At 37.1% G+C, this 14,734-nt stretch overlaps 2 protein-coding genes across 5 annotated transcripts; one reads left to right on the top strand and one right to left on the bottom strand.

Annotated features, from left to right (window-relative positions):
• Window positions 1-79: 79 nt before the first annotated feature.
• Window positions 80-5,845, bottom strand: PIH1D2 (PIH1 domain containing 2). Of its 3 annotated transcripts, none has more exons than XM_016149028.2 (6): window positions 5,712-5,845; window positions 4,709-4,911; window positions 3,982-4,105; window positions 3,378-3,623; window positions 2,783-3,048; window positions 80-1,219 (listed from the first exon to the last, which is right to left on the bottom strand). In XM_016149028.2, the coding sequence occupies exons 2-6, from the start codon at window positions 4,883-4,885 to the stop codon at window positions 1,085-1,087; spliced, it is 948 nt and encodes a 315-aa protein (XP_016004514.1). In that variant the 5' UTR covers window positions 4,886-4,911; window positions 5,712-5,845; the 3' UTR covers window positions 80-1,084. The 3 variants fall into 3 exon arrangements, with proteins under 3 accessions (XP_016004514.1, XP_036077532.1, XP_016004515.1); XM_036221639.1 differs by having other exon boundaries at window positions 2,783-2,976; XM_016149029.2 differs by lacking the exon at window positions 5,712-5,845 and adding an exon at window positions 4,264-4,322 and having other exon boundaries at window positions 4,709-4,810.
• A 115-nt stretch (window positions 5,846-5,960) lies between these two features.
• Window positions 5,961-14,705, top strand: NKAPD1 (NKAP domain containing 1). 2 transcript variants are annotated; one of them, XM_016149031.2, is made up of 6 exons: window positions 5,961-6,089; window positions 7,245-7,321; window positions 9,128-9,228; window positions 10,800-10,949; window positions 11,854-11,907; window positions 12,340-14,705. In XM_016149031.2, exons 2-6 carry the CDS (start codon window positions 7,253-7,255, stop codon window positions 12,836-12,838), a joined length of 873 nt encoding a protein of 290 aa, XP_016004517.1. In that variant the 5' UTR covers window positions 5,961-6,089; window positions 7,245-7,252; the 3' UTR covers window positions 12,839-14,705. The 2 variants fall into 2 exon arrangements, with proteins under 2 accessions (XP_016004517.1, XP_016004516.1); XM_016149030.2 differs by lacking the exon at window positions 5,961-6,089 and adding an exon at window positions 6,148-6,640.
• The last annotated feature ends 29 nt before the right edge of the window (window positions 14,706-14,734 follow it).

The raw sequence follows: 14,734 nt of genomic DNA, 5'->3' as shown, positions 1-14,734 counted from the left end.
TATAAAATCTATTGAAATTACATAAGTGAAAATATTTTGGAAAATGACTAGGATATATATTTAACATTTGAACATTAAGTATGCTAGATCTTGGTATGCATTTTATTGAGTACACAAATACATAGCTGCTGACATAATACCCAAAGCACCAGGATTCAACCAGTTCCATGTGGCTAGTTACGGGAGTTTCTAGGAAATGTGTTTTGACAGTGATTTTGTAGAAAAGATAGGGTAAAAGCATTCCAAGTTTTTTGAGGTATGAGAATATAACAGCTTTGGTAATTTTAGGACATCAAACAGTTGGAAAATTTTCAGATGATAAATTAGCCTATTGCTAGAATGATCCAAATCTAGGCCAGGTTTAAGAAAATTATGTTTTTAAAAGTCACCTATCAATTATTTCTATTACAAATACAACATAAGTTTCTAAAGTTAAAAGTTTTAAAATTAATAAGGATTTTATTTAAAGATCTTGTGTTGAATTAGAAACTAATAATTACATGGAAGTTGTTTTGTATCTAGAAAAAATAAGGGATGTTTAAAGATCGATGTGAACATCTAATGCCTGGGTAGCTTGGACTTCTGCAGGAGCTGCTTTACAGAAGTACAGAGGTTCACAGAAGGTTTGCATATTGTTACATTGGCCTTGTATCTTTATTGCTGGAGGAAACTTAACCAACGGCTGTGGCCCATTGTGATGATGAAAACCTTCTTGCACAGTCTGGGAATTATTCCTGATGCAAAAATTTACTAGAGACAAAAAAAAATTTTTAACCAAGCAATTCTCATGTTACTTGGAAACAAATAGAATTTTTCCCAATGGTATTTAAGTTACCATTACACATACCTTCAAAACAAGCATATCATGGCAATACTGTTTTTAGTAGTTTTTGCTTGATGCCAAGTTTGAGAAGTGAGTTTTTAAAAAAGGTAACAGCTGATGATAAAATCTCATTCCATCAAAAGGAACTCTTAGAAAATATGAAACTAGTGTTTAAGATAAACCACCATCTCTTCTTTACCCATAATGAAGGCCCTGTAATTCACATAACTTTAGCACTGAAGACCCTATGATGCTCTTGACTTACACCAATGGCATTGTGACGATTAATGTAGCTTTTTCTTTGATAAATTTTGCTGTAGTCATTTCAGTGTTCACAGGGTTTGGAAGATTCAGGTGTAATCTGTACTTCTCGGAGACCTCAATCAATAAATCATCCTAAGAATAATAAACCGAGACTTTAAAACATGAAAGTAGAAAAATATTTTCTGGTTAAAATTAGTGTTACTGTTTTTCCCCTTCAGAATTTTTTTTTTTTCAATTAGTTAACATTCAATATTAGTTTGCAACAACAAGGAAAGTTACTGGGGATGGGAAAGATGGTGATCAATGTTTTATAGTGATAAAGCCCTTAGTAAACTATCACAATAATTTGGAAGACAAATTATGTGCCTAGTTAAGTTGTGGCTTTAGGTAAAAAAGTGGGGAAAAAGAGTGTAGCATGCATTGATTCTATTGGCTACATTTAACAAAGTACTACAAAAATTGATGAGCTTGGAAAATAATTTACTAGTTTGCAAGTGGGGTTTGAAATATACAGAGCTCAGAAATACTAAGACTTGAGGACAAGAATGCAATTAATTTTTATTTTCAAACAGTAAAGGATAAAATTGAGAAATTCTTTTTTATCAACTAAGGCTGATTCAGAGACCCAAGAGGCAAAGACTAAATCACGTTTTTATACCCTTTGTTAAAATCCCTAACTGGGTTAAGGTGGACCTCATTAAATCCTTACATTTGGCCCAAATGACAGCTATTAATTAAAAAAAAAAAAAAGCCATTGAAAAACCAACATGTCTAAAAAATAATCGTGGGTATAGCACTGATCAGAATTAAATAAAATGTTAGCCTGGACTGAAACTAAGTTAAAATAACCTTTGGACCCCAACATTCAGACCCCAGCATTCCATGGGCATGAAACAGGCTGAACTGCTCAGTACCAAAGGATGGCCTATTATCCAATGCTCTTTTCAGATGTGGAAAAGGTGGAGAACGAAGAAGAAAAACTCCCAAAGAATGGAACTAAAGGTAATGGAAAACAATGGAACTAAGAGGTATAGGTGATCAAGGAACTTATTAATGGCCCTAAGTGAGAATATCCTGTTTCCAGGAAAGGGAGCCTGGAAAAACCTGCTTACCAGGATATCGGAATTGCTGTGTACCAGTAACTGCTATGTGCTGCATATTTTTCCAGTTTCTGAATTGACAATGTTAATTATAGTTATCTTCTCCCCATTCCACATTGGGGAAAGATGCAAATATCTGTGACCAAGAGAGTGGACTCTGGTAGACTGTAGGATTGTTGCCAATTATTTAATCTTCTGTAAGAGGATTATATGTATATCCCTGCCATGTGACTTACTGTGACTACCCTTTAGAAGAATATGCTTCCCTGCCCTTGATGTAGACTTGGCCTCGTGACTTTGGTCAATAAAAAGTAAGTCAAAGTGACATATGCCATGTCTGAGAGGAAGTTTTAAGATTCAGTATATAGTTTGGCCACTTCTATTTTCTATTTGCCAGGAGAATGACATATGTCAGATGAGAACTGCTTCTTCACCTGTATCTTGAAATGTGTGAGATTTGTGGAGCAGAGCAGGCCTAGCTGACATGTAACCTAAGCAAATTATGTAAGCCACTGAGATTGTGGAGTTTGTTACCACAGCATAATATACTGAATGTGGACTGATAAAAATTTACAGTATTATCTATTCAACCTACCTCAGAAACACTAAGGTCACAAAGAGATACTGAATTAATACCAGGTAATTCAACTTCTAATTCAATTTTCAGTGGTTTCTCATTCTGATCTGTCAAAATTTTTAATTCATAGGCGGGTCTCTTCATCTCCACCTGGATCTCTTTACTGGAAATCTCTTCTATCAGGCAACCTGTTTGGCCTGAAACGTGGTCTTCTGGCAGTAAAAGATGAGGGAATTGATCTGGATTGCTCACAGTACTGTTTCTTATCTGTTCAAGGGTTAGTTCTTTATGAAAAAAGGGGGGGGGGAGATGAAATCACAAAATTAAACAACATAAAATACTATAAGGCTGTAATATATGTAGTGTTAGTCAAGATGGAAGATAAAACTGCAGCTAAATGAGTTTGGGAATCTTAAAAGAATTTTAAACCAAAGACTTTGGCTTAAAAGTTTGCAAGGTTTAAAAATCTTTAAGGATATACTAATAGTTCTAATTACTCTCTTTTTCTATCTTAAGTTTCTCATCTTTTAAAATTGAGACTTCTAGTTTGCAAAGTGTACACAATGCAAAAATTTAAATCAGTTTAATTTTCCATTTATATTCATTAACTTACCCTTTCTCATTTTCTCTCTTAAATATGTGGGGTCAGTTTGGATTCCCATTAGATTTTGTTTCATCCTTTGAATGCTTCCTTTTATTTTAAAATTGGTAATATGGTAAAAGTGTGAAAGAGTAAACTGGAATTTTTCCTCAATGCATTTCATGGCCATCCATATTAACTGATTTTTTTTCACTTGGTCCTTTTCTGCTGCCTGGAGAATATCAGGATTGCAGGCAACATCGATGACTGTGTAAACATCTGTGTTTGTAATTGAGGGTGTGAAATGAAGACAATTAGTTTCATTATTAATATTGTCAGGTAATATATTAAGCCATAATCTTGACAAAGCTAGAAGCTATAAATTCTATTCCTATCTTTTTCAAAGGCATTTACAATGACACTATGTACCCAAAATTTCAATTAGGATATTTCTTGGCATTTTATATGGGTTAAAAACATCTCATGTTACAAGACAAACTCAATTTGCATAAAGGTACATTTATGAGTCATTACCTACATTATAACCAAATAAAATATTTTTACCAAGTAAAAGCTAGTCCATGCTATTCTCAATACAAATTTTTAAGTGTGCTTTCTTTCCCATAAGTCTATGTACCTGATGTCTCAGACATATCTTCTGGTCTGCCAACACTTAGAGGTACTGGATGAGTGGTTGATTGGGGAGCTGGAATCCTTTTCCACTGACATAGGTTGATAAAAAGTATTTTTTCTTTTGGCTTCTAGAAATCAAATAATTTTGCATATCTCAAAATCTAGCATCTTATTTTAAAATAATATCCTAAAGGTAATACCTTACAGAATTTGAAGAGTGAGGATTTTAGGCTCCAAGTAAGTCATTGCATGTATTAAAACTGTCTTAGAGAAATTAAACTGTTACCTGATTTCCCCAGAGCTGCTGGCTTTTCATCAAGAATCCAGTTGCTGCTCCCAGAGGAACTGGGAGGAGGAAGGGGGAATTGATCTAAGCAGCTGTTCCATGTGACTTTGACCCTCTTTCACTTCCTTATCTCCCCAACAAAATAAGTTCTCTTTATTTGAAAAATCTCCAAGTCTATAATTTTTAATTAAATCATTACTTTTTATTTTCATTCTAGCAGGCAAGGATGGCTCATTTTGAGATCTCCAAAATATATATAAATTTCCCACTTTTACTCCTTCAACATGATCTTTTACACTACATTTCATTTTTCATTTAAAGAGTGGCAGTTACTCTCAAGTTTTCTTTTGTTCAAGTAGCAATAGCTGAGGGTAAAATATTCTCTGGTTATTCTAAGATCATTTCATTCAGGACCTCCCCATCCCTGGGCACCAACTCCACATACTAGAATTCTGGTTTGCAGGCAGAGCTGTGGTTCTGGGGTAGCACAAAGCTGTTTCCCTTCTTTCAGCTGCTGTTGAATGAATTTCTTATAGCTCTCAGGGTTACTTTCAGCCAGATCATCTAGGAGGTTCCAGAACTGAGTAACTTGCGTGAGCAGACCCTTTGAGGATGATTCCATGGTTGAGGTGAACAGGCCTCTTAAGTCTGTTGAAAGACATGACTTGAGGTTAAAAGATCTGTGTAACTATTGATTCATTTCTTCTTTTGGGGGAGGAGGAACAAGTCAGGAATTGTTTTGGTGAAGTTAGCAGCTATTTTTAACACCTGTGTCTAAAAGATTATTGATCAGCACCACTTTATCTTTTCCTTATTCTCGAATTATCTAGTACTCCTTCCTAAATTCTCAAGTTGTCTTCTCAGGTAATAAGGCCTTCTGCCTAGACCCTCACAAGTCCTGAAGGGACAGAGTGCTCGCTCATTCCTGGTGATTTTTTTCCCCCAACACTTGAGTTTTGGCTGACTGGTGCCTATGCAGTCTGGAAATTGCCAGAGGTGTGTGTAGGGTGAGGGCCACGTGAAACTTCCTCAATCCTCAGCATAACTTAGTAGTTAAAAGCATGAACTCTGGAGCCAGAATGCCTAGATTCCAATCTGCTCTATCACTAACAAGCTGTGTGACCTTGAGCATATATTTTATATATGCGCCCCCATCTATTCTCAAAATGAAGACGGTAATACGTATTTCATAGGATTATTGTGAAGATTAAAGTAATGCAGAGAGGTTGGAATACTTGGTAAACACTATCTGAGAGTAGTAATAATATCCTCTCCACGTCTTGAGATAACCTCCCTCGTACTCCCCACCACCACCTTACTGAAAAGTGTCCCACAGCATCCACAGAATGGGGAAAGAGGAGGTCTGGGTTCTTAGAATACTATATTAAGGTGAGACTAAAGAGGAAACTTAACTAATGGACAATCATTCCAGAGATCTGCGAACTCACCTCTTCTCTCGGTTCCTTGACAAAATGCGATGCCTATCACCAGGGTAACCAGACTGGGTACAGCATCTAATTGGGTCCGGGAAGTTCCCGGCAGAAAAGTCTTTCTACGTCCAGTTCCGGAATCTCCCCCTTCTGGTGCTGGCCTCGCTTTGCAGTTGAGCCCGACCCACTTCTTTTCCAGGAAGGCGTCCGCCTCCTTTCTGCACCTCTCAACCTCCTGAATGTCCTGGAAACCCTCTCTGTGGGAGTCGCTGGAGCTCTTCTTGGTGGGAAGAATTTCTCAGGAGCACGACTTCCGGCCCGAAAGGGAAGCTTGCTCTCTTTTCTCCCAGACCGCTTCCTTCCCCCCTCCCCCGCTACGCGAGGCTGCGGCGCACGGTATGGGTGTGTTTGTGTGTATTTGTGTGGGGAGGGCGTTTGGAGGGAAGGTTACCGGGAGCTCCTTGGCCGCTGGGGGGCAGGGATCCCGGTGACAAAGATGGAGGTGTTTTCCCTGTCTTCCTTTTGGAAGCCTCGATCCCCCCTTCAGGCACTTTAAGTTCTTTTGGGGGCCCAGTCGAGGGTCGTACCTGTCCAAAGCGTCCCCACTTGGAGCGAAACCCAACCCCCCGGGTCCATCCCAGAGGAGCGTGAGCGGGAAATGCCCCAGCCAACCCGGGCGTCCGGATTCCGCGCCGGCGCAGCCCCCGTCCTGTCTGGAAAGATATCTGCCTGTCGGTCTGGGCTGAGGGAAAGGCAGCCGTGGCCTGGTACACGGGTGAGGGCAGAATAACCAGTGGGAAGGCTGCATTTTCGCGAAGGACTCGGGTGAAGCTGCAGAGCTGCCTTTGAGCCCTGACTCCTTGTCTTCCTGGGTCGGAGGAGATCTTGTAATGGAGTGGCTCTTCGTCTCACACTAACAAGATGCCTGATTTCCTCAGGATCGAGGGGTGAGTGAGCTGAACGGTGGGGTGGTTGCCCCTGCTAGCTGCACGTGAATAGCCCTGCCATTTATTTTTTGGAGGCTTCTGTACAAAATAGAAAATAAAATTCGTCAGAATGGAGAAATTTAGGGCATCTCTGCATTTGTTGTTTTTAGGCGTCAGTTTTTGTTACTGTTGACATTTGTGGTTCCTGAAACTCTCAAATCGAGGTTATTTGCTTCACCACAAACTAATTTTGGGATTCGAGTTGATTTCTAATCATTCCTTGTTTACCTTGGACTTTGTGGCCTGGGGCAAGTTATGGCTTTTAGGGAGTTTCATCTACTAATTAGGTGTGAAGATACTTACCTCATAAAATATAGAATTATTTTGAGGATTAAATAAAATGGTGTCATTTCAGAGAACTCTAGTGTACATTATCGCCTTTCATCCTCACATTAGTGTAGTCAAACATTTTCCCCTTTTAATGAAGAAGAAAAAACTATACATCAGGACTCTAACTTCTAGTTCAGTGATCTTTCCTTTACTTTATGCTTCTTTATAACAGTATGATAAAAGATAAGGTAATAAAGGATATTATTATTAAGTGTTGTTTATTGATTCATTTTAGATTGAAGAATGTCCCGGGTTCCTTTGGGGAAAGTCCTCCTGAGGAATGTCATCCGGCACACAGATGCTCACAATAAGGTGAGAGGCACAACCTAGTTATTCCTCAACACTTAACAAGGGCATACAGTGTGCCAAGCATTATTTTGGTACAGTGGGGAGATACAAAAATGAATAAAATAGATAATTATGATACAATTTGATAAGTACTGTAATAGAGACACAAAAAATGTTTTAGTGCACTGAGGAAAGAAAGAATAATGAAATCTGCCCTGGGGAATTAGGAAAAGCTTCACAGAATGGATAGTATTGGAGGTGCTGATATTTGAACTAGTTTTTGATGAACAGGTTCAAGTTTACCAACTGGAAAATCATTCCATACAGAGAACATCAGTTATTAACATAGCAACGGGAAAGCACATAAAGCACTTGTGGCATAGCTTGAAATTGTGTGCATCCAGAAAGTAGGGAATATGGGGGTTAGTGACAGAAGATGAGGCCTAAGTGGATTGTGATGTTTAGAAATTAGACTTTTTCCTATAGGCGATAAAGAAACCATTAAATATTTTTAAGCTAGCTATGTCTTGATTGTATATATATTTTAGAAAGATGATTTTTTTAGCTGAGTAGGGGATAGATCAGATGGGGTGAAACAGTAGAGACCAGTTAGGGAATTGCAGTATTCCAGGTGAGAGATGATGAGGGGTTCACGTGAAAGCAGTGACAGTAGGGATGAAGATGAGGAATTTAGGAGGTAGAATCCAAAGAAATTGGTGACTGAATGATAGTGATTATTATAGAATCAAATATAATTACCTTGTGTGACTGGGTGAATGATGGTGATGGCATAAATTGAGATAGGAAACAAAAGAAACGGACAAGTATGATGGGAAAGGTAATTAGTTTGATTTTGAACATGCTGATATTGAGGTGCTTATAGGATGTCTAAACAATTGGAAATTCAGACTTGGAGGAAAGAAAAGTTGAGGCTAGACATAAAGGTCTGGGGATTACTGATATATAAGAAATAATAGAGGGAACGAGAATAGATGAGGTCACCTGGGAGAGCACATATAATGAAAAGAGGACCAAGGACCCTCTTTTGGTTTTCTTTGGTGAACTGTGCAATTCTAGTTTGATAATAAATGTTATTACTGTCCTTTCACCTGATATTTTGATTATGAGTGAGAGTGTAACTGTTACCTAAGCAGACACTGCAATTGCATTGAACCACCTCTCATTGAAAGTGGTACCTGAAAAAGATAAATCTAGCACAGATTTAACAAAATATTACAGGAGGACTTAGAAATAAAACATTTTTGTTTTTGGGTCAGTTGTATTGTGCTTTTCAGGAAATTCTTTAGCAAGTCCATGCCGTTTTATTTTGCTTTGTTTTTAACAAAAATTATAATGTGAAAATAGACTAGCCTGGAAAGTTTAAAGACCTGTCCTTACTAGCATTTTGACTTTGGTAAAATCTCTGAGCTTTTGTTTCTTCTTGGTAAAATATAATAATGGTATCTGCTTTGCTTTCCTCATAAGATTGCTTAAGGTTCAGTTGAGATGATACAATTGAAATCATAAAGCATTTTAGAAACATAAGGGATTATCATTTGCTAATTGCAGCATGCTCGCAAAATTGATAAAGTTATAGGTGTGTCTATGCAGTGGTTAAAAAGTTTTGTTGCTGCAGAATTCTACATATTTGAGATTTATTGGGTCAGATTGTATAACTACATTAGAGAACTCAGAATTATTTTCCAAGGTTCCTAATAATAACCCAGTTTAAAATCCAATGATTAGTGGAGACTGTATTTTCAGTTACTTTTCTGTGATGTAAAGTGTGATTTTTAGTAACTTCTTTCTTTCCTTTTAAAAAAAATTTAGATTCAGGAGGAATCAGATATGTGGAAAATAAGAGAACTGGAGAAACAGATGGAAGATGCTTACCGGGGAACCAAAAGGAAAATATTACCCAGCAGTTCAAGGTGAATTTGCAGCTCTGAGAACCAAAATAACTCTTCCCTTATTCAGAATCATCAGCTTATGTCTAAAAACATTTTGGTATGCTAAAGATAGATGAATGCAGTTCTGTGAGTCCTTAAACCTTCCATCCTTCATAAATATAAACCCAAGCATAAAGGTAATGGCTATGATGCATATGGTTCTACTCTGTACTTATTTGCAATGGAGAATTTAAAAATTTTGCCTTGAACAATTATAAACATTAAGGATTCTGACCTTACCTGATGGCTTTTAACCTCACATTTTCTACTTGTATCTTATGATCACTTAGCTGATCATTCACTTCTTTCTTCTATTAATCTTTCATTCTCTCAGCCTCTTCTTTACCCCACCTACTCACTATCTTCGCCAAATAACAGTCTTTCACATTACCTTCTTAATAATTTGAGTGTAAATAGGAAGGATTATGCAGGCTTAGTTGTGATACTTGTCATGGTATAGGAATGTCTGAGTGTTAAGAACGTCTGTTGGGCCTCATATGCCTGTTAGTGTACAGCAGTATGCATGAAAATTTGCTGAAAGTACTAGCGCTGATTTATTTCTAAAGCCACCCAGGGAAATAGTTAATAATGAGATATTTAAGGAAAATGAGTATGTCTCCAGAGTATGTGGAGTTTGGAGTGTGATGGCTGTGTGTAAATGGCTTCAGACAAGAAAGTATGCAGGGTATCCATGGTAAAGAAAGCGGAAGTCTCAACATAAAAATAAATATCTTTTCAGTCTGTTTTCTCTCTGAAAATGGTCCTTCAAGAATATTAGTGCAGGTGACGATTCATTTTGTATTAGTTGTTCAATTCTGAGTGGCACTTCCAGGAACAAATATATTGTTCTTTAAGAGTAGACTATTAATGCCTGTCATGGTGAATAAATCTTTAAAACATAAAGATTTAATAAATAAGTCTTTTAATAAATTTATTTTATAAAAAATCTTTAGGGGCAGGGATTCTGATTCTCATTTGCATGATTTTCCCAGTAGCTAGAAGAGTGACTGTACGTAGAAGCCCCTAAACATTTTTTATAACTGATTAGCTGGCTTAATGACTGGTAAGTGGATATTTTAAGCACAGATTAAATCAGTGGTTCTCAACTGGTTTTCTACCCCAACATACTCATGGGTCAGGCCTCGTTCTCATTGTTACTATGACATCATTACAGCAAGTTGCTGGTTTCCCAGAAAGGGAGTTTATTTCAGAATCCCTAGGGTAGTTTGAAATGTCTTCAGCTGTGATTATACTCTGCTTCCTACTTTACATGACCTCATAGTTGAGAATAGGTGAGCTATAGTGTGGCACAGTCCAGAGGTCATTTCATTTATATTCTGCAATAAGATGGGTAGTTATGGTCAGATATTTACTAAACAACTGTACAGATTTAGAGAGGAACAGATCATCTTTTTACATGATTTTTTTAAATATTAAGTATTAGGTTGTTTTGTTCTCCCCTTAGCTGTTTAATGAGTTTTGTGCAGGATTTTCCATACAGTAACCTCGCAGATTGCTTCCAAATGTAAACGTTCTTCTGTTTTCTTATCTAGTCGGATGCGTAGTGATGGTTTTGATGAAGAAAGTCAGAGAGACTATTGGAGGCCAAAGAATGAAATTTCTGGAGCACTGGAAGATGATTTTCTTAAGGCTAAATCCTGGAACAAGAAGTTATACGATTATGAAGCTAACATGCCAGACAGGTTTGTGACTAGATTCTTATCGCCATTAACGATATTCAGCCTGAGAACGTGTGCTGTTAAAAATTAAAGTTATCGCTACAAGAACTTATACACAGATTTCACAGTGTAATTATTCATAATGGTGAAAAAGTGGAAATCCAAATGTTGATTAGTTGATAAATGCATAAACAAAAGGTGGTATATGGAATGGTAATGGAGTGTTATTTGGCAGTAAAAGGGATAAAGTACTGATACATGCTACAACATGGATAAACATTGAAAACATGGCATATGAAAAGAGCCAGATACAAAAGGCCACTTATTACATGATTCTATTTACATGATATGTCCAGAAGAGGCAAATCTATAGAGACAAAAAGTAGATTAGTGGTTGCCATGGGCTATAGGAGAGGGAATGGATAGTGACTGCTAATGGATGGAGTTTCTTTTTGGGGTGATGAAAATGTTCTGAAATTAGACAATGGTGATGGTTGAACAACTTTGAATGTACTAAAAGCCACTGAATTGTATACTTTAAAAGGCTGAATTTTATGGTATACAAATTATATTTTAACGAAGTTATTTAAAGAAAATAGTACCGATGTAGACAGTATTGTTATAAAGTGGTTTTGGAGAGGGACTTCACAGCTAAAGAGCAGGATAAGAGTTGCTTATGTTTCTTAAGAAGGAGAATGGCAAGTTCTTTTACAAATAGATACAGGAATGCTTTGTCTGAAATGACAGTGTGCAATACAGAAAAATGTAGCCGACTAAGTTACTGAGGCTATAAGGTGGGGTTGGCTCTACCATCTCTCTTTTCATCTGTATGTCTGTGTATACAGACTCCTAGTCTAATTTGTTTTTAATTGGCAAAAACATTTTGATTGCTTTAACAGTATGTATAATAAAATATGTCATCTTACAGATGGGGTCACAGTGGTTATAAAGAGTTATACCCTGAAGAATTTGAAACAGACAGGTAAGGCATATAAGCTTACTGGAAAAAAAGTTGGAAACTAAGATTAGTACAAAGTCTGAACTGTAAATTGAGTTCCTAGTTTTTGTAAAGCCTCTAATGTTTGCCATTAATTGTAACAGAAATAATAGGTGATTTAGATGGGAAATGATTGGTATTTTGCCTTTTCCTGATTGATGTTTGACATATATGTAGCACTTAGGATTTTGCCTTTCTCTGATTGATGTGTAGTATTTCACACAGTAATTCAGTATGGCAGATTAGAATTTTTCATTTTAAAGATGAGGAAACAAAAACTCAGTGAGAGTGATAAAGTCTCATCATAACCCTATATCAGAGTTGTTGTAACCTGAACTTCCTACCTAGAATTCAAAATATTAAAGTATAAATACACTTTTTATTTTCTATAGTAAAGCAGTTTCTCTTTTTTATTAGTGATCAGCAGGATATTGCCAATGGAAAAAAAACATCTCCCCAGGTAAAATCATCTACTCACGAATCTCACAAACACAAGAAGTCAAAGAAATCCCACAAAAAAAAGCAGAAAAAAAAGTCTCACAAAAAACAGAAGAAAAGCAAAAGGGAAGCCACAGATATAACCGCATATTCCTCAAGCGAATTCTCGGAAGAAACTGGGGCTTCTAGTACCAGGAAACAACCACATAAGCACAAGAAAAAATCCAGGAAAAAGTCTCTCAAAAAATCTACTTTAATCTTAGAGGCAGAAAGTGACACTTCTCAGTCAGATGATTCCGCATCCAGCAGTTCTGAGGAAAGTGAGGAAAGAGACACTAAAAAAACGAAAAGGAAAAAGAAAGATAAAAAAGCCTATATCCCTGTACTTCATAATGAAATACAGGAGAGGACAAACAAACGCACAAATTGGAAAGTGGCTACAGATGAAAGGTCTGCTGAGAGTTCAGAGGACGACTAAATGAGAAACATTCTTCAGTTTCTCATGTGACTCTGGATATTTACAGCTCTTGCACCTTGGAGCTTTGCCAGTGACTTGCTCAGCACAGCAGAACTGAGAACAGAGCTGTCCTGTGCCATCTACATATGTTCTGACAGACTTCTACTTTGGCCTGTTAAACTTGATCCTCTTATTGTTAATAGGGAATCTGGTATTTTGTTATGAAGGTTTCTTGAGATTATTTTTTGCAATTAATTACATTTAGGAATAGAGTACATATACAGCAAATTAAAGGACCCAGAAAGTTGAATCCAGTAATGACCTGGGTACACCGATTGAAATTCTGAATTTGGGGAACGCAAGGGCTGGGATCAAGAGGTGGATTGGAATCAGTGCTGTGTAGAATGGTATAAGGGAACATTGTGTTATACACTTGTCGATTTATATAGCAGGTGCCACTTGACTTTTGTCTTCAGGCTTGGTGCTTTGATCTTTCTAAATTTTGGCCCCACCAGTGTGGTCTAGTTTATTTAATGAGGACATGAGCATAAGAACATTTTTCCTTCATAGCATCCATAGACAGCTATTATTAGGAGACTAGGGTTTTCTGTCAAGTTTCCCTGCGGGACAGGGACTATGGCTGTACTTAGTATACCACTAAAACATCATAATTGGATTGTAAATGGTTTTCTAGTTCCATTGCTGTATATTGCCTAAATGGACTTGTGTTCATAATTATTTCTTCAGTTGTTTTAGTCAACCAAATGGAGAAGAATTAGGAATTAGTCGTGCTGCCTAATGGTTCTCTGAACAGGATTCAGGGTAGCACCTGCCATTTAAATGTTATCTTTTCATTTCTAAATTTATAAATGAACTTTAGAGTTTTCCTGACGCTAGGTTGAATCAGTTCCAAAGTGAAACAGGCTTCTCAGGGACATACCAGTTTCTTAGTCTGCCTTTGGATTAAACCACCAAGCAGAGACCATATTATTTTCCTTTGCTGTATACTGTAATCTTTACTATGTTAATTCTTAAGAAACCAAAATAATACTGAAAGAAGGCTGGCCGAACACAAGTTAGTTTTTTCATTATGGTAGATCAAGTGACATATTGTTTCCTGGTTATCACTTCATGGACTGAGCTGAGTAAACTTGAAAACTCAGACTCTTGGTCTTGGTTCTGCCACTAATTGATTATGAGGTCCAGAGCAGGTAAGTTAGCCTCCCTGGCCTTACTTTTAACCCCATGTGTGATACAGATACTTCATGGTAACATGGCAATGTAAGACACCAGCAATAGACTATAACTATGACAACATTCCATGAGGTGGTAACATTTTGTTTTTCTAACTACTGAATTTGTTCGCTTTACAGAACAGATTTCTAGTAAAATGCTTAGTTATAAAATACATGGTTGGCCAGAGGTTCCCTATCCCGATTATAAGCAGGTGCTACCTTTTGGGATATTTATTTTAAATATTAGTAGTTTGATACTCAATTGTCAATGTTCCATGGTAAATATTTTTACCTTTGAGATTAGCAGGGGTACAAGGGGGGAAGAATAATTACTACCTCTTAACCTAAAGCAGTTGTTTTGCTCTTGGAGGAAAGTGAAGTCTGTTGGAAGGTGTTCATGTTTTATCTTTTTAGCATTGTTTCTGTGCTATAAAAGTACTGATTCTAAGCACAGACTCAGGAAGATGGGCCAGTGGAACAAAGCATCGCTAGGAAGTTGATCCTGTTTGGATCTTGACCTTCCCTCCCTCCCATACTAGCAGGCCTATTTCCTCATGAATACACATCTTGCCTGTTTTGTTTTTTTGCCATGTTTATCTTTTCTTGGTCATGTATAAGCAATAAAGCTGTTTTCGGTTCTTCGCCTTTCTCAACCCCATATTCTCTTCTATGCCATAGGCTA

Source organism: Rousettus aegyptiacus, unplaced genomic scaffold (genome assembly GCF_014176215.1).
Source record: "Rousettus aegyptiacus isolate mRouAeg1 unplaced genomic scaffold, mRouAeg1.p scaffold_m13_p_5, whole genome shotgun sequence".
Taxonomy (NCBI): domain Eukaryota; kingdom Metazoa; phylum Chordata; class Mammalia; order Chiroptera; family Pteropodidae; genus Rousettus; species Rousettus aegyptiacus.
Note: the sequence above shows the minus strand (reverse complement) of the source record. Positions and strands in the feature narration are given on the sequence as shown.